General features: G+C 38.7%; 1 protein-coding gene across 1 annotated transcript in view; it reads left to right on the top strand.

The window, feature by feature from the left end:
- The first annotated feature begins 4,220 nt into the window (after positions 1 to 4,220).
- SLC25A48 (solute carrier family 25 member 48) overlaps positions 4,221 to 20,357 on the top strand; it is a 56,382-nt gene continuing 40,245 nt past the window's right edge. Inside the window, exons 1-4 of the mRNA XM_020991406.1 lie at positions 4,221 to 4,545; positions 8,083 to 8,126; positions 14,598 to 14,669; positions 19,287 to 19,539. Of these exons, the coding sequence (XP_020847065.1) occupies positions 4,515 to 4,545; positions 8,083 to 8,126; positions 14,598 to 14,669; positions 19,287 to 19,539 (400 nt within the window). The 5' untranslated portion in view covers positions 4,221 to 4,514. The remainder of the gene's footprint in view (positions 4,546 to 8,082; positions 8,127 to 14,597; positions 14,670 to 19,286; positions 19,540 to 20,357) is intronic.

Here is a 20,357-nt window from a genome sequence, read left to right as displayed (position 1 = left end):
ACTTGTACCTCTTGAATCCCATGGTTTCCTTCAAGAATCTCAATTTCTACATGAGGATTTTCCTGATCTCTGCCCCCCACCACTCTCAACTTACTGCTGGTGCCCTCATTTGAGATTACCATCCATTTACATTTTAAATATCTTTTATGTACAATGCTTTGCATGTTGTCTTCCCTTTTAGAACATTAGTTTATTGAGGGTAAGGATCTTGTTTTTTCCTTTAATTGTAGTCCCAAGAATTAGGATGGTGCCTGGCATATAGTGAATACTTAATAAATTCTTGTTGACTTACAGTTCAAAGGCAAATATGTTCTCACATAGTTATGGTATCACAGCTAAAATGGGATAGCGTGGTTTTGCCTCTATCTTTATGTCTGCTAAAGAGAACTATATATTTCTTTCTAAATTTACCCCTCTAGTAAACTTCTTCCATTTCTGTTGTCAGCACTTTGGTATTATTCTCTCTTCCTTATCGTATATAAGCAATCAGTTATCAAATCTTGCCATTTCTACCTCCATGGCATCTCTGACATCTAAACCTTTTCTCTCTGTACTTTATTTCAAGTCTTCATCTGTTCTTACCTACCTTGTTTCCCTGCCTTGAGTTTCTCCCAACTCCAGCCTATCTTTCACAAAGCCACCAAAGTGATTTTTCAAAAGTGCATAATTATGACCATGTTCCTCCCTTCCTCACAGCGTCTTTGCCAAGAAAAACCTAAATGGGGTTACAAAGAGTTGGACATGACTGAAAATGACTGAACAGGAGCAAGAGAACAAGATTAGAACCCAGGTCTCCTGACTCCAGAGTCTGCATTCTTTCCACTGCATCATTTAAAATAAAGGACAGATTTAAAGGATAAAAATGAACAATGAAAATAAGGAACAATTTAATTTGAGAACTGAATCACAGATAGGTATGCCAAATCTAGAAAACTGTCAAATATGAAAAGAGAAATGTGACACAAATTTGGTCTTCTTACCTTTAAGAATATTAATAACTACCATTCTAATTCTAATTCCTATAATTATTATGTAAGATATAATTCCCATCATTATAACATATTGTTATGCTGTATAGCAGTTATTTCGGTGGCTTCCCCTCTTTACTCACTCAATAAAAACATCAAAACTTGAATTTATCCTTATTCAAAACTAAAGCCCTAATTTGTAGCATGTGCTATAACAAAAGAAGGAAGCAGAGTTGGTGATAAGGATTGAATGAAAGAGAAAACTACCATTTGGACAAAAGTTGTATTAATCACCTTGTGTGAAATGATAAATGTGCTGCTTGTAAGATACAAATGCATGCATACGTAAACATCCCACACAAAAGCACAGAGACCCCTAAAGGACTCTTGTCCATGTCTTTCAGCTATTCAATGATGGTTGGATTGAGTTCTTTTGACCTTTCTTTTGGAGACCAGACTCTGCAGTTTTTAGTATTTCTGTTTCAGGTAAGGTCTGGTTCAAATCCAGTTTTCCATGGGCTTATTATATTCTTGTGGATAGAGCGCCAAGTCATTCAGCTCACTGCCAATTCTCTTCTGTGTTTAAGGGATTCCTGAAAGCAGATTTCTAGAACTGCTACATGTAGAACTGAAATATCTTCCTCTGTTATCTTCTAAGTGATCTGGTGAGTTCCCAGGTTTTCTATACTGAATCCTCATTTTTCAGTGATTTCTTTAACTTTGATGTGGTCTTTCATCTTATCAGTTGTTTGGAACAGTAATTTAAATGTCTGCTTCAGGTCCTTTTCCAGTTCAGCTTCTCTTTCTCCTGGTGCTTATAAGTACAGCTAGTAACAAGGCAGAAGGCATGAGCATTGATCTTCCCTATAAAGGGCCAGATGGATCAGATGGCATGAAAGGTATATTCAAACAGACAAAACAGGCCACTACCCTTACTTTACCTAGGTAGAAAAGAAGCATGTTCCAAACTAAGATGTCACCCAGCTTATGGATGATGAACACTGCTGGGGAAATGTGCAATTTATAATACTTCCTGGGAACACTTTATTTTAGAAGTAGAAGTAGAAGAAGTAGCCTTTCATAACCAGAAGAAGAACCTGGTAGGCTGCATCTGCTTGAACAGGAATCAAATACCTCCAAGAGAATCAATTTTCAGAGGCAAACACCTAGACCAGTCCCATCTCCATGAAATACAGCAAGACACCAGGTTTTTATGAAATGATTCATACCTTTGGATCCATATCCCACTTCTACAAAGGATCAAGGAGAGTTATCTTCTCATATCTTTTATTTTGGGGCCAAGCTTGGTCTCAACGTTCAGTTTAAATTACTTTGTGGCTATTGTTTTTTCAATTACATTGCTGTAGTCATTGAGTACATTGTTTTCCTGGCTCTTCCTATTTTACTTTTCAACAGTTTATGTAAGTTATCTCATGTTTCTGTATTCATCAGGTTCATCATTTCCATTATATTCACACATAGACAATGAGGTTGAAGCACCAATTGCCAGAACTGGCTCAGTGTTTGGGAGGCTTCAAAGAAAAGTGTGGAGAAAAGAAGTATTGGGCTGCCTACCCAACTGAAGGCATACATATTCCTTGTGCTGACCTCATCATTGTATGTGTATGAAATCTGGATCCAGAACTGGCTCAGTGTTTGGGAGGCTTCAAAGAAAAGTGTGGAGAAAAGAAGTATCGGGCTGCCTACCCAACTGAAGGCATACATATTCCTTGTGCTGACCTCATCATTGTATGTGTATGAAATTTGGGTGGTATACCAGCACCATGCCAGGAAACTGAATCACTTCCATTTGAATTGTCTTCAGAAGATTCTGAAAATCACCTGGCAAGATGAAGTACCAGACACTGAGGTCCTTTCTTGTGCTAAACTGCCAAGCATTCAAAGTCTACTGAAGAGAACCCAACTCCAATGGGTTAGCCATGTTGTTCAAATGCCAAAAATGCATTTACCTAAAAGATTATTTTATGGGGAACTCACACAAGGCAAGTGCTCACATGGAGATCAGAAGAAGCAATTTGAGAACACTCTCGAGGTCTCTCTGAGGAACTTTGGAATTGATTGTGAAACTTGGGAGACACTGGCACAGGACTGCCTAGTGTAGCATAACCACATCAAAGAAGGCACTGAGCTCTATGAGCAAAGCAAAATTGCAGTAGCTCAAAAGAAATGAGAGACACACAAATTCAGAGGCATCTCAACTCCAAATATTCATATGGACTATTTGTGCCTGACTTGTGGTAAAGTATTCTGAGCTCATATTGGTCTGATCAGCCATAGTCAGACACATTTTACCGTGACTGCCTGACATAGTGATGTCATTTTGATTGATCCTCTTTGAGCAGGAAAAACAACAACCATGTACCACAATTTGTTGAGCTATTCCCTAATGGATAGGCAACTACCTGGTTTCCAGTTTGCAACTTTAATTTAATAATAAAAATAGTAAATATTTATCCAAGTGCTTTAAGTTTTCAAAATGTTGCATATATATATGCGTGTGTGTGTGTGTGTGTGTATTATCTTGTTTGATCTTCACAACACTTCTAGGAGTAAGGTAGGTGATATGATCATTTCCCAGCATGTAGTGTTTAGAAAAGTAAACAAAAACACAACAATATTTTTGTTTGATTAGACACCCAAAATCAGAATTCGTGAACCTCCTGACTTTGAAAAAAATCCATTAGATAAAGGTTTTATTGGAGAGACTTTTACCATGAAGCCATTTCTGAAATTAATCCCTTTCCCTTCTAACCAAGAAAAACAACCCCCAAAATGCCTGAGCCAGTGATTCCATCTGACAACCGAAACTCTACAACTTTCTCACCTAAGTAGTTCCTATCTTCTTTGAAGAGAGAGAGAGAGAGAGAGAGAGAGAAGAGAGAGAGAGAGATGTTTCATCGTTTCATCACCGTACCACCGTCTGAAATTAACCTTGCAGATGCTTTGGGGATCTTAATTCTCTCTCTCTCTCCGCCTCTCTCTCTCTCTCTTTCTACTGAGCTACAAAATAAAAAGAGTGGGCGCTTTCTTCATACGGTGATTTGCATGCTAGTTGCGGTGGGATAGCTTAAGCTTTTGTTTGAATTTCTCTTTCAGCATAAACTGTGCCAAGGAGTGTTCTGTACCGGCCCAGCTAAATTATTGCTTGGGTCTGTGTACTGTGCCTTTAAGGTCCAGGGGCGTTCTTAAAACCCCAGCGGTGAGCTACTTTGAGACAAGCTGTGGGAGAGGTGAAGCGTCCCGCTCTGCTAGTTCCAATCTTTGAAACTTGTAGAATCAGACACGCGCTGGCATAGCTCTGAGCTGCCCTTGGATTTGGATAAACCCCAGAACGTTATCATAACTGCTGAAGGCTGGATCGCTAGCAGACAGCACGGGCAAAGGAAGCCGAATGGGGCTTGTAAACTTCTAAAGCCTCCCTCCATCACCTCCTGCCACATATCCGCCCACCTTGTTTCCCTGCACCCTTTTAAAATAAACACGCACGTAGATCATCAGGTGGAGTTGGAACGACACTGCTAAATTATGGAAGATTTTGTAGCTGGCTGGATCGGGGGTAAGTTTGTCTTTTGGAATCTCCGGGGACCTAAAGATCAACAATGAGGAGGAGGTGGGAAAGTGATGTTATTGAACTCTGACCCTGAGGGGGTAGGAGAGTTGACAGTGAATCACTTTTTTGAAATGGGCTAGGGTGGATGGTGATGAGCAGATGTGCATTTCAGAGCAAGCCTGACTTGAGTAAGTCAAGAGACTGTTGGATATTGGAACAAATTTGCCATAGGCTCAGGTTTATGTCCCCTGCCCACCCTTACAAGAGTATTTTGTGTTGTATCTAAGGAGGACACCTTTATCAAACACTCACCTTTAGTAAGAAAAAACAAATTGGAAAATGTTAAACCTATTTTAAACCATTACCGTTTTAACTAAAAATCCCCATATATGTGGATTGATAATCTTAATTATTAAACTCCTAGGAAGAGTCCTCAGCCAATAGGCTGGGTTTTTTAATACACACCCTTTTATGACTGGATGTACCTTATTGCCAGTGAGAAATCTTGATAAGTGTGCGTTCTAACTCAACAGAAACATATGACATGAGTGTTTCGACAATGTTTGGTGCTGACTGCACCTTTACAGAAGGGTAGGGCTAGTAGGATTCAGGATGACTTCTGAATTCCCATTTTATGGCAGTTAAGAGGAGGAAAGGAAGGACTAGCGCTCCCCTTGGGAGACTGATGGAGTCTAAGAGGGCTGAGCAAGTATAGAGCAGGTTGGAGCTAAGTTGTGAGACACAGCCACCTACATTGTCAGAATGAATTAACCCGAAAGCCTTGGCAAGGAGGTAGAATGCAGCCAAGTTATCTAGTTGTTCAAGCTGACATGTTACTGAAGTAGCTGGGGTTTTGGTCGGACAAGAAAAAAAGCCTGCAGAAACCTTTCAGATGTGTTTATTTCCTGTTAACTTTGAGAAAATTCTACCTTTCCCTCCTCTCCTCCTTCTCCCTCCTCCATTCCCATTGTTACTCTTATTTAAGCCTTTTTATTTTCTCCAGTATTTCTTCAAAACTATTCTTTGACATCCTCTGGACCACTTAGTTGCCCTCATTTGTCCTCTTTCCTAAAATCACTATTCATTCAAGCACACTTGGCCCCATTCCCCATTCTTCTCCATGGCTCTTCCCTTCCAATAGAGGAGAGAAATATGCCTGGAAGACAATCAAAAGGACTCTAGGGAGACTGGATTCATTTTTCTGTGCTCTCTATTATTCGCTAACCTTACTCTCCTTCCTCAGTGATTCATTTACTTTTCTTCTGATTTGAACAGGTCTTTTGTGGCTCTTCTCTTGTCTGGACTGTCTCCTATGCTCCCATTTACCTTTTCCCTTATCATTTTATCTTCATTCACCTCATGAGAGAAAGACCCCTTGGCAGGAAAGTGCTTCTAGCCTGCCCCACACACTGTGATGCCCCTGAGCAAGCACTTATATTACCCCCAAAGATGATGTCCATGAGAACAGGTGAAATTTACGTGGAAGTTAAGGAAAATCACAAATGTAGAGCTGAAAGGGGGCCTGAGGGGTCACCCATTTTTCAGATAAGGAAGCTGAGGCACAGGGATGTGATGACTTGCTCAGGGTCACACAGGGACTAAATATCAAAACTGGTATTTAAAATCAGGTCCTGTGACTCCATTTTCTGTGTTCTTTCCCCTCTATTATGATGCCTTCCTTCCTTGTACACATATAGCATATACAAGATGTCAAGAGAAGTATAGGAATTTATAGGGAAAACCCCAACAATAATAAGAACTCACACTTTTATACCACATTAGATTGTACTTTACAAACATCAGTGTTTTAGGCATATATACTTCCAGAACTGTATATCTAGTCCTCGATTCTCTTCGGAGGTCCAGGCCCACATCAGTAACTGCTTGTTGGACATTTCAAACTGGATGTGCTCTAGGCCTCTCAAACTTAATATATCCAAAATAGTGCCCACTGTTTCTTCAGAACTCATCCCTCTTCCATGCTTACCTATTTTTGTCAAGAGTACCCACTGTCCTTCCAATCACTAAGGTTTGCAACCTTGAAGTTTTCCTTGACTCCTCACATCTTATAGATGCTCTGTCCACATCTCTTTCATCATTCCCTTCTCTCTACTCACACCCAAACTACCCTAATTCAGACCCTTAGTATATCTGGCCTGGACTGTTGCAGTATCTTCTTTGTTATTCTCCCTGCCTCCTGTGCCTCATCTTTCCAATCCATCCTCCATACAGTTGTTAAAATGATGTTTCCAAATCCCAGGTCTTCAAGTTACTACCTCTTTGACTCTGGATGATTGACCAATAATCTTAGCATCATAGGATCACAGAATTTAGAGAGTTACAGAGGTCATCTAGTCCAATACTCTTACTTCACAGATAAGGCTCAATGCAGAGATTAAGATTTATTAGTAGTGTTAAAAAGGTGTTATTTTGGCTTTGAAGCTATTTCCCAATGTAAGGTATAAATATCCTCATTGATGCCACATATAAAGCTTTGATGAAGTCTGAAGTGTGTACGTGGTGTGACAAGTAGAAGTCTGGTCAAGTTAGCATGGTTAAAGGGTAAGGCCTTTATTTTGTCTTTGAAGAGGTCATATATAAGTGAAGAATTGAGTGACTACTATTTGCTAAAATGCTGTACTGGGGGGCAGCTAGGTTGTTCAGTGGATAGAGCACTGGCCCTGGATTCAGGAGGACCTGAGTTCAAATCGGACCTCAGACACATAACACTTACTAGCTGCCTGACCCTGGGAAAGTCACTTAACCCCATTGCCTAGCCAAACAAATAAATAGATAAATAAATTAAATAAACGGCTGTACTGGGTAAAGAATATAAAGACCTCCTCTAATCTCTACCCTACCCTTTCAAAAAAAAAAAAAGAAAGAAAGAAAGAAAAGGAACCTGAAAAAATCCCTGTCTTCAAGGAAGTTACATTCTAATAGGGAGAAACACAAATAAATAAATGAACAAATGAATGAATGAATAAAAAACATTTGTAAAGAAAATGCAAAGTATTTTTGGCTGGTAGAGAACTAATATTTAGGGTCCCTTTTGATGAAATCTCCTTGATTGAGGGTGAGGGCTATAGTGTCCCTGGGGTAAGGGGGTACTCTCCCCTTGACTTATCAAAGTCCCAAATGGAGGTTTTAAGTTTTACTGAGTGTAGGAAGAGATCTAAAAGAGAGTAATGGCTTTATCTTTTGTGATGTGTTAATTTGATCTGGCTCTTCTTGGTCACACTATCTATAAGAGTATTCCATATTCATCATCCATTAGATACGATAGCTAAAAGTTTCAATAGGATTGGTTTCCTGGCATCTGCCTTATTCATATTTATAATTATATTTTAAAGCTACTTATAGACTGTAAGTGCTTGTGCTATGTGTGAGACACTTTAGGACATAGATGCCTCCCCTTTGCAAAGCTTACACATTGCTGCTTTTGTGAAATGAATCCTAAACTGATTTGTCTTTCAACATTGTGAGTTAAGAGGGGAGGAGTTAGGACTCACCATTTTGAGTTGTTTTTCTTTTCATCTACAGGTGCTACAAGTGTCATTGTGGGTCATCCTATGGATACAGTTAAGGTATGGAGGATGCAGTTCCCCATGACCATTTTGAAGGATAAAGAACAATGGCTGTGCAGGATAAGACTCTTACTGACCTAATGCTTTCTGGTGCTTCTAAGAGGGGTGAGTGAGAAGCACCAGGGTGGGTCCCACTGCCCCCTATAGGCACTCTGATTCGGAATGTCTCCCTGTCACAGTCAGAGAACCCTGCTGTCCAGAAGCTCTAGTTCCCTTTCTTGGGAATTCTCAAATAGACTTCCAATTCCTTTCTAAAAGTATTTTAAAACAGGGGATCATAGATGTAGAGCTACAAGAGACCTTAGAAGCCATCAAGTGCAACCCTTCATTTTACATATGAAGAAATGAAGGGATAAAGTTAAGTGACTTGCCTGTAGTTACACAGCGGTAAGATTCAGACTCAAGGCTTCTTGACTCTGAAGCCAGTACTCAACCACACCACCTAGACACCTTGTTATTGAAGAAGATGTAAGTGAGGACATGAGAGAAACATCAAAAAGGAAAGGAAACTGGAGGCACTTCTGATGAGAAAATAACCAATGAGTGTGCCTGATTTTTGCCAAACTTAGAAAATGTTGGTATATGAGAACGGTATTGTCAGATGCTAATGTTTTCAGGATGGAACGTTAAGAGTACAAAACTCAGCATGGGGAAAAGAATGGAAAAATGTCTTCCCTTAGTCATTGCCTATTCCTTAAGACTCTCCTTTTCCTACCTTCCCTATTACTGTGGAGGGTGCCACTATCCTCCTACTCACCCAGTTTTGTAAACTAAAGGTCAGGTATCTTTGACTCCTCATTCTCACCCATTCCTCATATCCAATCAGTTGTCAAGCCCTGTTGTTTCCGCCTTTACCATATCTCTGTCCTCTGATACTGACACCACCCTAGCACACGTTCTGCTTACCTTATGTCTGGACCATTGCAATCTCCATTGGATCTCCCTGATTCAAGTTTATAATCCATCCTAAAATCAACTGTAGAATTGATTTTCTTAAAAGCACACATTTGATTATGTTACTCTCTTATTCAATAAAATCCAGTGGCTCCCTATTACCTTAGTGATAAAATATAAAATTCTGCTTGTCTTTAAAAGTCTTTCAATGATCTGGCCCCTTCCTACTTTTTCAATCTTCTTACATCTTCCTCCTCTCCATATACTCTGCAATCCAGTACCATTGCCTCTTTTCTGTGCCTTGAACAACATATTGCATCTCTCACCCCAAGCATTTTCACTCGCTGCCTCCTCGTGCCTGGAATTCTTACCCTCCTCATCTCTGCCTCTTGGCTTCCCTGGCTTTCTTCAAGCCTTACCTAAAGTCCTGCTTTCTGCAAGAAGCTTTTCCTAGGCCTCCTTAGTGCATTCCCTCTGAGATTACTTCCAGCTGATCTTTATATATCTTGTTTGTATATAGTGATTTGCATGTTTTCTCTCCCATTATATAGTGAGTTACTTAAGATTAAGGATTTTTCCTCCTGCTTTTCTTTGGTATCTCCGGTGATTGACACATAGTAGGCACTTAATATAGTAATAGGCACATAGTAGGAACTTAACGTAGTAGAATAGTTGACTGACATAGCCTTTTCCTTCAGGCCTTCATACTTTCTAACAAATATAATGGCACACATTTCTTTATCAACTTGCATCCATTGTCACATGTAATCCACACAGCAACTGTGGAGTAAGTACGCATATCATTACCCTCATTTTATAGATGAAAAAACAGAGATTAGGACCCGACAAGTAAAGCGGCATGCCAAAATTCAAATAGTTAACGAGTAAGGTCATATTGAAATAATAGCATTGCTATTATAATATAGCATAAGACTATTGTTCTCTGATTTACGTAGCACTGTAAGATTTAAAAGGTTTGCAAAATGCATTCATTGCAGAATCCTGGGGTCAGTGCTTAGGATTTAGAGCTGGGAGGGAATTTAGAGCTTGTCCAGTAGCAGAGTCAAGACTCAAGTCCTGTCTGCCTTTCCCTCTACCATTTCTTTCTCCATTTTATCATTCTGTACCTCTTAGGATATCTATGTATATATTTTTAAATTTTTTTTGTTTTCGTTTCACTTTTATTTGCATTCTAACGTCATATTTACTCCCCTGCTATAAGCTTTTGTTTCTTCTGGGATGTCTTTTTCTTTTAATCAACCTCCTCCTCTAGTTTAGGAACAATCTGATCCTTTTCAGTAACTATCATCTAAATATGGCAAGAAGAACTCATCTATGGGTTGATCTGACCACGAGCCCTGCAAGTACGCCGTCCCATTTTGGGAGCCTTGTCAACCTGGATATGCTTAATGACAAGAGAATCCACGTCCAAACCCTTCAGTTCTGCATTACTCCCTGCATTTTTAAGCATATGCAGCAATAATTCAGCAATCTTTTTGGGCCAACACCTCGGTGTCCAACCCCACTGCTTAGCCTAGGCACACCTGCCAACTCCACCATTATATCACCTGAAGGGAAACATTGTTTCTTCAATGTGACATCTTTCAAATACTTGGTAGCTTTTTGGATATGCATGCCCTTGATAGCTTGGGCTTTTTCATGGGTGTTCTTGAAGTGGTCCCGGAGATTTGAACCTCTTGACTTATGGGGTTCTCTGGATCAAGAGAGTACCTCACCATTTTAAATGATTACCTAGGATGGGTCAAGGGAAGAGGAAGAGCAAAGGCTTTCGGGAGACTTGATTGGATCGCTATCTTCTTATAAAAGCACTATATTCTAAGAGACTTTTCTGGATACCCCAGCACTAATTCTTCCCTCCCCATTACTTTGTATAAACTTTGCAGATATTAGATTTATTTATGTCTAGTATGTGCAAAGTCTAGTATGTGCACTTTGCATATATGAAATATACATAGCATATATGAAATGCTTTGTAGACCTTAAAATGTTATATAAATACTAGTTATCATCATCATCATCATTATCAGTCTCATTCTATAGAATGCAAGCTTCTTGAGGGCAGAGACTACTTCATTTTTGCTTTTATGCCCTCAGCACCTATCACAATTCTTTGTACATATTTAATGCAAAGTAAATTCTTGGTGATTAATCACTCAATTGTGCTTGGTTTCCATGCATTCAGGAGCATTCTTAGACAGAAGTAATTTATTGTATTAAGGGAAAGGAAATGATACTAATTCGGTATTATCCATACTTAAAAAATAAAACCCAAAAAAGGCTTTGTTTGATTTTAAATAAAATGGCTCTCCTTGGCCAAAGTTGAGCTTGCTACTAACATGCTTTGTCATCTTTGTCATCACCCTACAACACAAAGTGCCCTTGAAGGAATTTCAGTTACCATATTGGCTTATATTCTTTCTCTATGTCCCCCTTGCTGATACATTTAAATTTAATGGGCCTGGAAATAAAGATGAGGTGCATGGAGCATGATGGAGAATGGCCATGCCCTATGAAGGGCCTAGTATGCAAAGAAGAAATGTCATGGGGGCTGGATGCCCTATGAGTGGAACAAATTGTGTGAAAGTAACTCTCACTCTTGTTGAATAATGCAAATGTGTTTATCTAAAGGATGCTTCCTCTAGAAAAACAAATGGATGTGCTCTTGACCCAGTGCAAGGTAGTAAAAAGAACACTGGACTTGCCATCAGAAAATCTAATTCTGAATCCTGGCTATGTCACTTGCTAAATATATCTCTTCCTTGGGGAATCCTCTCTGAATTTCAGCTTCAGTTTCAGTTTGCTCACCTATTAAATCAAGAAGAGAGGCAGACAAATGGCCTGCTAGCCTTGGAGTAGGGAAGACTTGTCCTACCTCTGATACACACAAGCCATGTGACTATGGCAAGTCATTTAGTGACCCAAATAACTTTCTAAGACTAAAAGCTAAAAGATGAATTACTGATCTGCACTGGTGGAGGAAGTTCCATACACAGATGAAATCAGGTCTAGAACAAGCCCCCCCCCAAAAAAAAAAATGAAACCAACATTACTTGTGCTACCTACAGGACTGTTATGAAAAAATGCTAAAAAACAATCACCACTACTTAAACTATTGCATTTTTGCCATTTTTAAAAGCAGTAGGGATTTGTTTCCTTCAACAGAATACAAGCTTCTTGAGGGCGGAGTACCAACTGCCAATGGGCATTCCTGGCAGCATCTAAATTGCTAGCAGTAGTTACTTAATTAGTGGTTAGAATTCATTTTAGTAAATTTCAATACATAAATGATGGGAGCTAACTAGGAGCATAAATTCTACAAGCAGAATATAATGGAAGGTTAACGTTTGGGCACACAACAGAGGTCACTGAATACAACTTGCACCACAGTACAAGAATGCCCGCCACAGTATCCTGGGCAACTGGCAATCTAGCATTTATTTGAATATGCCCAGTGATAGGAAGCTTACTACATTATGAGGAAGACCATTCAATGGACAGACATCCGTAATTCAGTTCTTATTGCCATGTTAACCCTAAACTGACCTTATTCCAAGGCTCAACTACTGATCCAAGTGTTGTGGCAAAGCAGAATCAATCTGCTCCCACTTCTCTATTGCATCCTTCCAAACACTTTAAGATAAAAACCTTGCACCTCCTAAGTCTTCTCTTCTCTAGACTCAACATCTCTATTTCACAGAATTTGAGTTGGAATGGATCTGTGTCTGGAATGGAATATGTCTATCTAGGTATACAAAAGGAATCCCCACCACAACATACATGGCAAAAGATCATCCAGATTCTACTTGAAGACCTCTGAGGAAGGGAAGCCCATTACCTCTCTGGACTGTCCATTTCATATTTGGACAGCTCTAATTCTTAGGAATTTTTTTAAACATTAAACCTAAATTTGACTTTTTGCAACACTTATCCATTGCTCCTGTTTCTGCCCTCTGTGGACACACAGAAGAAGTCCAATCTCTGTTCTATGTGACTCCTGAGTTTGTACTTCAAAGTTTTTACTCAGCTCTGGACTATTCACCAGGAATGTTTAAACATCCTGTAGTTCATTAAAGACTAGTTTTTTCCCCTGTCAATTTTTCTGGGAAAGTTATTCTTGGTTTTAAGCCTTTATCTTTTACCTTTGGGAATATTTTATACCAAGCACTCCAATCCTTTATTAGTGGTGGCTGTAAAATTGTGTTTTATCCTGACTCTGATTACTTGATACTTGAATTCTTTCTTTTTGGTTTCTTGCAGTATTTTCTCTTTGACCTGGAAGCTTAATATTTTGTCTCTAATGTTCCTGGGAGTTTTCCTTTTGTGGTTTCCTTTGGGAATGACCAGCAGATTCTTTTGATTTCCATATCTCCCTCTGGTTCTAGGAAATTGGAGCAGTTTTATTTTATGATTACTATTATTTTGGTAATATGATACATAGGTTCTTTTTTTGGTCATGACATTTCCTTCCCCTAGACTGCTACATGAAGCCATTCTTGGATAAACTCTACCCCAGTGTCATAGAGAAACACTGTCTGTTTCCTTATGCCAACCTGAGCTGGAAAAAATGACTCCCTGTGATTTTCTTCTTGGCTTTCTCAGTCAGCACTTAGTTTAGTGTGTTTTCCAGATCTGTTTGGAGGAATTGCTTGTTGGACCTTTGCAGTTTTTCTTCCTGCAACTCTGTCATCTTCTGTAACCCAAAACTTTGATGAGCATGCCATCTATGCTTTTATCCAAATCATTGCTGGTAATGAAATGTCACAGCTGGAGGGTACTCTATTGGGTAGGTCTCTTTCTACTCTGAAATTTTATAATCAACTCTTTAATACCTGTAGTATCTACCCCATAGAGTTGATGTAAAGAACACTTGAGGTAAAGTATGTGCAGTGCTTTATAAACCTTAAACTACTGTGTAAATGTTAGTTATCACCATCATTATTACTATTGTAATTATTTTTGTGCCATTGGAACTAAGCAATTGTAATTTGTGTCACTGGAAAATCAGACAGAAGTAGGGGAGAAAAAAGAAAAAGAGGAAAAACAGAGGGCAAACGGTTGGAAAAGGAAGGAATAGATTGATCACCATTGACTTAATGTGCTTCATTTAGTCTTGAGACTGAAGGTGAGGTAATTTCAGGGCCCATTGAATGCCCACTATTTCCATCAAGCTCTTCTTCTTAGCAAATCTAGACCATAATGATATTTCCCTGTCTAAATTCCTGTTGTTCAGATTGACAGTCCCATTCATTTTACAGTTAGCACAGATGCTTTTGTTAGCTAAGTTGTCATATTTTTATGTGTTTCATCTTCCCGAATAGATTGCAAATTCTCTGAGGGCAGAGACTACAGTTTTGTGTTCTTTCCAGAGTTTGAGTTCTAGTTCCATCTTTGCTAGTATATAGGGACCTTACCTAACTTGTCTTCTCTTCTTGGACCTTACTTTCCTCATCCAGATAATGTAGGATCTGGACTTAATTATGTCTACAATTCCTCATAGCTCTAACATTCCATGATCTTATACTTCTAAGTTCTCATCATTCCTAAATCTTTCAACAGACTCGCTTGCAAGCTGGAACAGGATATCAAAACACACTGAATTGCATTCTCACTACGTATAAAAAGGAAAGTGTAAGTACTTTGTGTGTGTGTGTGTGTGTGTGTGTGTGTGTGTGTGTGAGAGAGAGAGAAAGAGAGAGAGAGGCAGAGACAGAGAGAGACAGAGACAGAGACAGACACACACACAGAGAGAAAGAGATAGAGACAGAGACACACACAAAGAAAGAGAGAAAGAGGGAGGGGAGACAGAGAGAGAGTGAGAGAGAGAGAGAGAGAGAGAGACAGAGAGACAGAGACAGAGAGAGACAGAGACAGACACACACACAGAGAGAAAGAGATAGAGACAGAGACACACACACAGAAAGAGAGAAAGAGGGAGGGGAGACAGAGAGAGAGAGAGAGAGTGAGAGAGAGAGAGAGAGAGAGAGAGAGAGAGAGAGAGAGAGAGCGCATATAGAGAGCATATGTCCATGCATAATGTATGTGGCTGAATAAAAGAGCTCTGACAGTAGATGTGGTGAACTCTTTCATTGAGAGTGTTTCATAGAAGCAGTAAAGGGATAGAGTACTCAGGAACTTTTTGCAGCATGGAATACTCTTTACCATAGTGACATCCATGCTTATTGTTTTTGAAATTTTAAAAAATTGTGTTTTCTGGCAATTTCATCCTGTTGCATTTTTTTTAATTGAGCCATTGGTCTGCACTGTATATTAATATCTTCTCTTCATTCTGGACAGGAAGATCCCCAAGGCAGGTGCTTTTTATTCCTGACTTCTGGAGCAAGGCCATTAATATATCATTGTGAGGTTGCTTGGGGTGCTAGAATCCAAGGTTATAAACTGGAAAGAACTGGTTAAATAATAAATATACCACAAGAAAATGTGCAAATCCCCCTCCCACACAATTATGAGACTTTAAATAAATATATATATACATACACATATGTATACACCCACATATATATACATACACACATATATATGAATATATGTGGGTGTATATATATGTGTATGTATATATTATATATATATATATATATATATATATATATATATATATATATATATATATATATATATGTATATACTGTAATCTCCTTGAAGATGGGGACTATTTTTTCATTTTGTCTCCCCAGTGCCAAGCATGGAACATAGTAGGTACTTAAATGCTTGTTGAATTTAAGATTTTTGAAGTCTGTGCATGGTGGATGATGCTATATGTTGGTATTTAGTACTACCAGGAAGGAAGGTATGGAGACTTCAAAGTAATGATAAGGTTTAAGTCACTTTATCTCCTTCCCTTCTTTGCAGGAGGTAGGGGATCATGGGTATGAAATATCAATTGAAGTGCTAGCTGATTTTGCTGAATTGCATTTTTTTTTCATTCTTCCATTATTCTTTGTGAACAATAGATGACTTGCTTAGTAGGGTAGGGGAAAAGATATATTAAGCAATAAACTTAATGTAAAAAGAAAAAGATAATTTTTAAAGCTTTAAAATATTTAGGGAAAACTATTTTTTCCTTGAATAACTTGGGAAAAATATATAGTTATTTAAAATGCATTTGGGTCTCCCCAGTCAAAAGATGGTAGCTTAGACCTGTCAAATAGCTTGCCTTGATCCATTTGGTTCAACTGGATGAAACATATTATTTTAGTGAGTCTTTATAGTTCTTTTTATAGGCCCCATTACAGGGTCAGTGAACCATACCTGTTATTTGGAAAGACTCATCCCTAGAAAGCTTATTATGAGATGACAGATTGTTTCAGCCACAGTAATACATTAAAACATTCTATTAAGGTGAAGGTGGCTGTGGTGTGCATTGGTACCAGGAATACCCATACAAAATCACAGATCTTTAAAAGGTTGAAGTAAAATAATTCTCTTTATGAAGGCCATTTTCTCTCTAAAACTGAGCAAAGAAACTACATGTCTTACTCCACTCACAAAGCATAACATTCTGTAACTGGGGAGTCCTCAAAAATATGGGTATTTCTTGTCCCCATTTTGGTCATTTCTACAGACTTATCCAAGATAAATGGCATACCCACTAAAAACTCTGTTTTTGGCTTTCTGTTGAGATCCATAACAAAGAGAAGAATTGAACTGAAAAGTAACATTTCACAGTTAAGAAAGGCCCTGAAAAGCCTTAGCTATTCTTAGGTTATATGTTTGTGTGTGTGCACATGCATGCATGTATGTACCTGCCTGAATTTGGCATATACAGGAGTATAGTCCATGTGGGTGCAGACTGAAGTGACCAGGTATAACCTAGAGGCCTCCCAATATCTTTGTTATCTTTAATGCTAAAAATAAGTATACACACACACATACTTTATTAAATCATGCAAAATCTGTGGAACTAAAATTTGACTAAAATGTACCTTTGATGATCAAGTAGCCCAGATGAAATTAATAACTCTAAAAATAGTTTTCAGCAATAATTCAGCAACTCATCTTTTAGACCTCATCAAAATTTCATTCATATCCATTCATCCTCCCCCACAGCCAGTGTGCTTTCTTATAGTGGATGATGAGGGACTATTTAATTTTCATCTATGTTTATATCCAAGGCCTAGAGCACTTTCTGTGCTAAGCACATGGCAGGTATTTAACACTAGAACCAGAATTTAAGACCAGGATGCATCAATTGATGAAGTGCCTTTAAAAAAAATCTACGATGAGAAGTTAGAGTTCAGAGGATGAACATTTTTATTTCAAAGTAAAGTTATATTATTTTTACATCAGTTGATGTGTATGGTCCCTGTAGTGTTAATAAATGCTTAGAATAAATTGATTCCTTGCTCTCACTCCTAAGTTATCCTCAGTAATTCCTGCTTTCTGTTTTTATTGTCCTGGTCCTATAATTTCATCTGTCTAGGGAGCTCACAGTATGGGAAGTCTTTCCATTGATACAAATTGGCAAGTCATCTGTAAGTTACTTTCTTGGAGAGCTACGTAGGGGAATCTGAGAAGTTATGATTTAGAGATGGTCACATAGCTGGTATGGGTCAGAGGCAGGATGTAAATTCAGGCTATCCTGACTCCAAGGCCAGCTCTCTACCTACCACTCTATGTTATCTCTCTTCCCTTAAAAGAACATAAATATTCACCTAGACAGTAAGAACACTAAGTCTACCAAACACATAGATTCTCATGGAAACAAATGATGTGGCTAGAAATCAAAAGTAGCTAGATTGAGTGGGTTGTTTTTTGAGGCCTGGCTCAACTACATCATTTCTTTTTTACATCTATATCAAAGACACGTTGGAAGAATGAATAAAAACTGAATGGCGTTCTCTGGCCCCCATCAGAAAGTATAGAGGGGATCAAATGGATATAGTTGACATTTTTTTTTTAATCTTTAATGTACCATTTCTTCCCCTGGGCAAGTAACTATTAGTAAGACTACGTTCAAACAGCTGAGCCCTTGAATTCGTGCTAGACTGGGGATGATAAAGAAGAAAGGTTGGATGATACACCTTATGCTCCATAGCTAAAGGGCAAACTGTTTCCTCTGCATGCCTCAGAGTCAGATTGCTATTAGGGGTGTGCTGGTATATATTTAATGACTAGATTTCTGAAAAAAATGCATATTCGAAATACTTTTAAGTTTTATCTGCTTTATTGACATTTTCTCCATAACTTTCTAAAGTCTAGACAATGAACAAAACAACAAATCATTTGTTGTAGCATTTGCTGATTTCCAAGGTATAAATGCTCATACTGAAAATTTAATAATGGTATCTTGGGAGCCAGTGTGAGCTGCCTCCAGTCCACACCCTTGGACTAGGCACTAACTACCCTGCAGTGGCCCTTTTCAGAGAAACTCATTCACCTTTGGTGTCCACTTGTCACCCAACTCTCACCTGTGCCTCCAAGAAGCTATAACATGAGCAGTGGCCACAACCCAATAAAACTGTCTCTGTAAATAGGCTAAAGGTTGAGGGTAACCCACAGGCTAGGGGGATGTCTATTCCAAGCATGTGAAGACTTCCCCTGGTGGAATAGGCAGATGAGAATAATTTGTTCTAACAGCCATGAAGGTAGCTGAAGCAGGCACTGTGGAGTGCTTAGAGCTTGGTTAGACATGGAAGACAGCAAGGTCATCCACTGCATCCCAGGCCATTGTGAGTCATCTTGACTTTTGTCTGGCTGCTGGGCTTTGCTGACTCTGGAAGAGAGAATGAGGCTGATGACTCTGCAACCCTGCCTCACTTAAATCCAGTTTACACACATGTCAAGACATTACCCCATGATGTCATTGTCCTCTTTGAAATGAAGGTCAAACAATAACAACAATTACCCTGTAAAGTGGAAGATATAGAGACCACAGGCTGATGTTTTCTGAGCCTCTAGAAAGAAAAGAGCTGTGAATTCTTTTATTTTTAGTATTCTTTTTATTGCTATCTTTTGCTTTTATATAACATTCCTTTCTGAACATTTCCCTCTCCTCTCTATTTCCTAGCAAATTATCCTTTGTAATAAAGATTTAAAAAAGCAAAAGAATAAAAGCACTTTCCCTACGCTAACCAACGTATCCACCATATCTGACAGGATGCACATTATTTCACACTTACAGTGCCTGACTCCTGAAGAAAACCGAAAGAGATATATTTTTTTCACGCCTTCTCTCGGATCTAGCTTAAGCCTTTATGCCTATTAACGTTTGGTTTATCTCACTGTTAGGTGGCTGGGTTCTTTAAAGGAATGTCTTTTCCATTGACAAGCATTGCCGTCTACAGCTCTGTGGTGTTCGGTGTCTTCAGCAATACCCAGAAGTTCCTTGCCCAGTACCACTATGAAGAGTCTAATGATTCAAGGTCCTTGTCAGATTTATTTCTGGCTAGCATGGTGTCAGGTGCAGTTTCAGTAGGACTTGGAGGTCCTATGGACTTGGTTAAGATAAGGCTCCAGATGCAAACAGAGCCCTTTCTTAAAGGTAGGAAGACCAAGTTTTTATTGCATTTCTCTTTTCTTATTTGAGAGCTTTCTAGATTTGACATATTTATCTATGATTCAATTGTTAAATTAAATAATTCTCTATTTTCATTATTCACTTTTGTATTTTAGATATGTCATTTTAAATGATGTAGTAGGAAGAATGGTGATCTTGAGTCAGAAGACTTGACTTCTTATCCCAGCTCTTCTTCTTGCTCAGTTGTTTTCAGCCATGTCCCCCTCTTCATGACCCTATTTGGGTTTTTGTTTGTTTTGTTTTGTTTTTGTTTTTGATTGGTTTGCCATTTCCTTCTGCAGCTCATTTTACAGATGAGGAACTGAGGCAAACAAGGTTAAGTGACTTGCCCAAGATCACACAGCTAGTAAGGGTCTGAGGCCAGATCTGAGCTCAGGAAGATAAATCTTCCTGACTTCAGGCCCCGCACTCTATCCATGTGTCACCTAGCTACCATCTACAATATATTTGTGTGATCCCAGGCAAGTCAATTAACTTCAGTTTCCTCGTCTATAAAATAACCTCTTCCATCCTTTAAATCTATTATCTCTCTGTTATAATTTGAAAAAGATAGATAGATGTTCCTGTATTTATCATTCATTAATTCAACAAAGATTTGCTGAGTAATTTCGTCAAGCAAATCTGTGCAGTGTTACACTGTTGAATAATATAACATCTCTACCCTCAAGAATGTGTTGGTAAGTTTGTAGAGAATTACAGCATGGTCCTTTGGAAGAGGCAAAAGGGAGGATTAATCAAGAGGCTTTTAGTAACACCGAGTGATGTTCAGGGACCAAGAGTGA

This window comes from Phascolarctos cinereus, unplaced genomic scaffold, assembly GCF_003287225.1.
Source record: "Phascolarctos cinereus isolate Bilbo 61053 unplaced genomic scaffold, phaCin_HiC Scaffold_2;HRSCAF=192, whole genome shotgun sequence".
Taxonomy (NCBI): domain Eukaryota; kingdom Metazoa; phylum Chordata; class Mammalia; order Diprotodontia; family Phascolarctidae; genus Phascolarctos; species Phascolarctos cinereus.
This window is presented reverse-complemented; position numbering and strand designations above follow the sequence as displayed.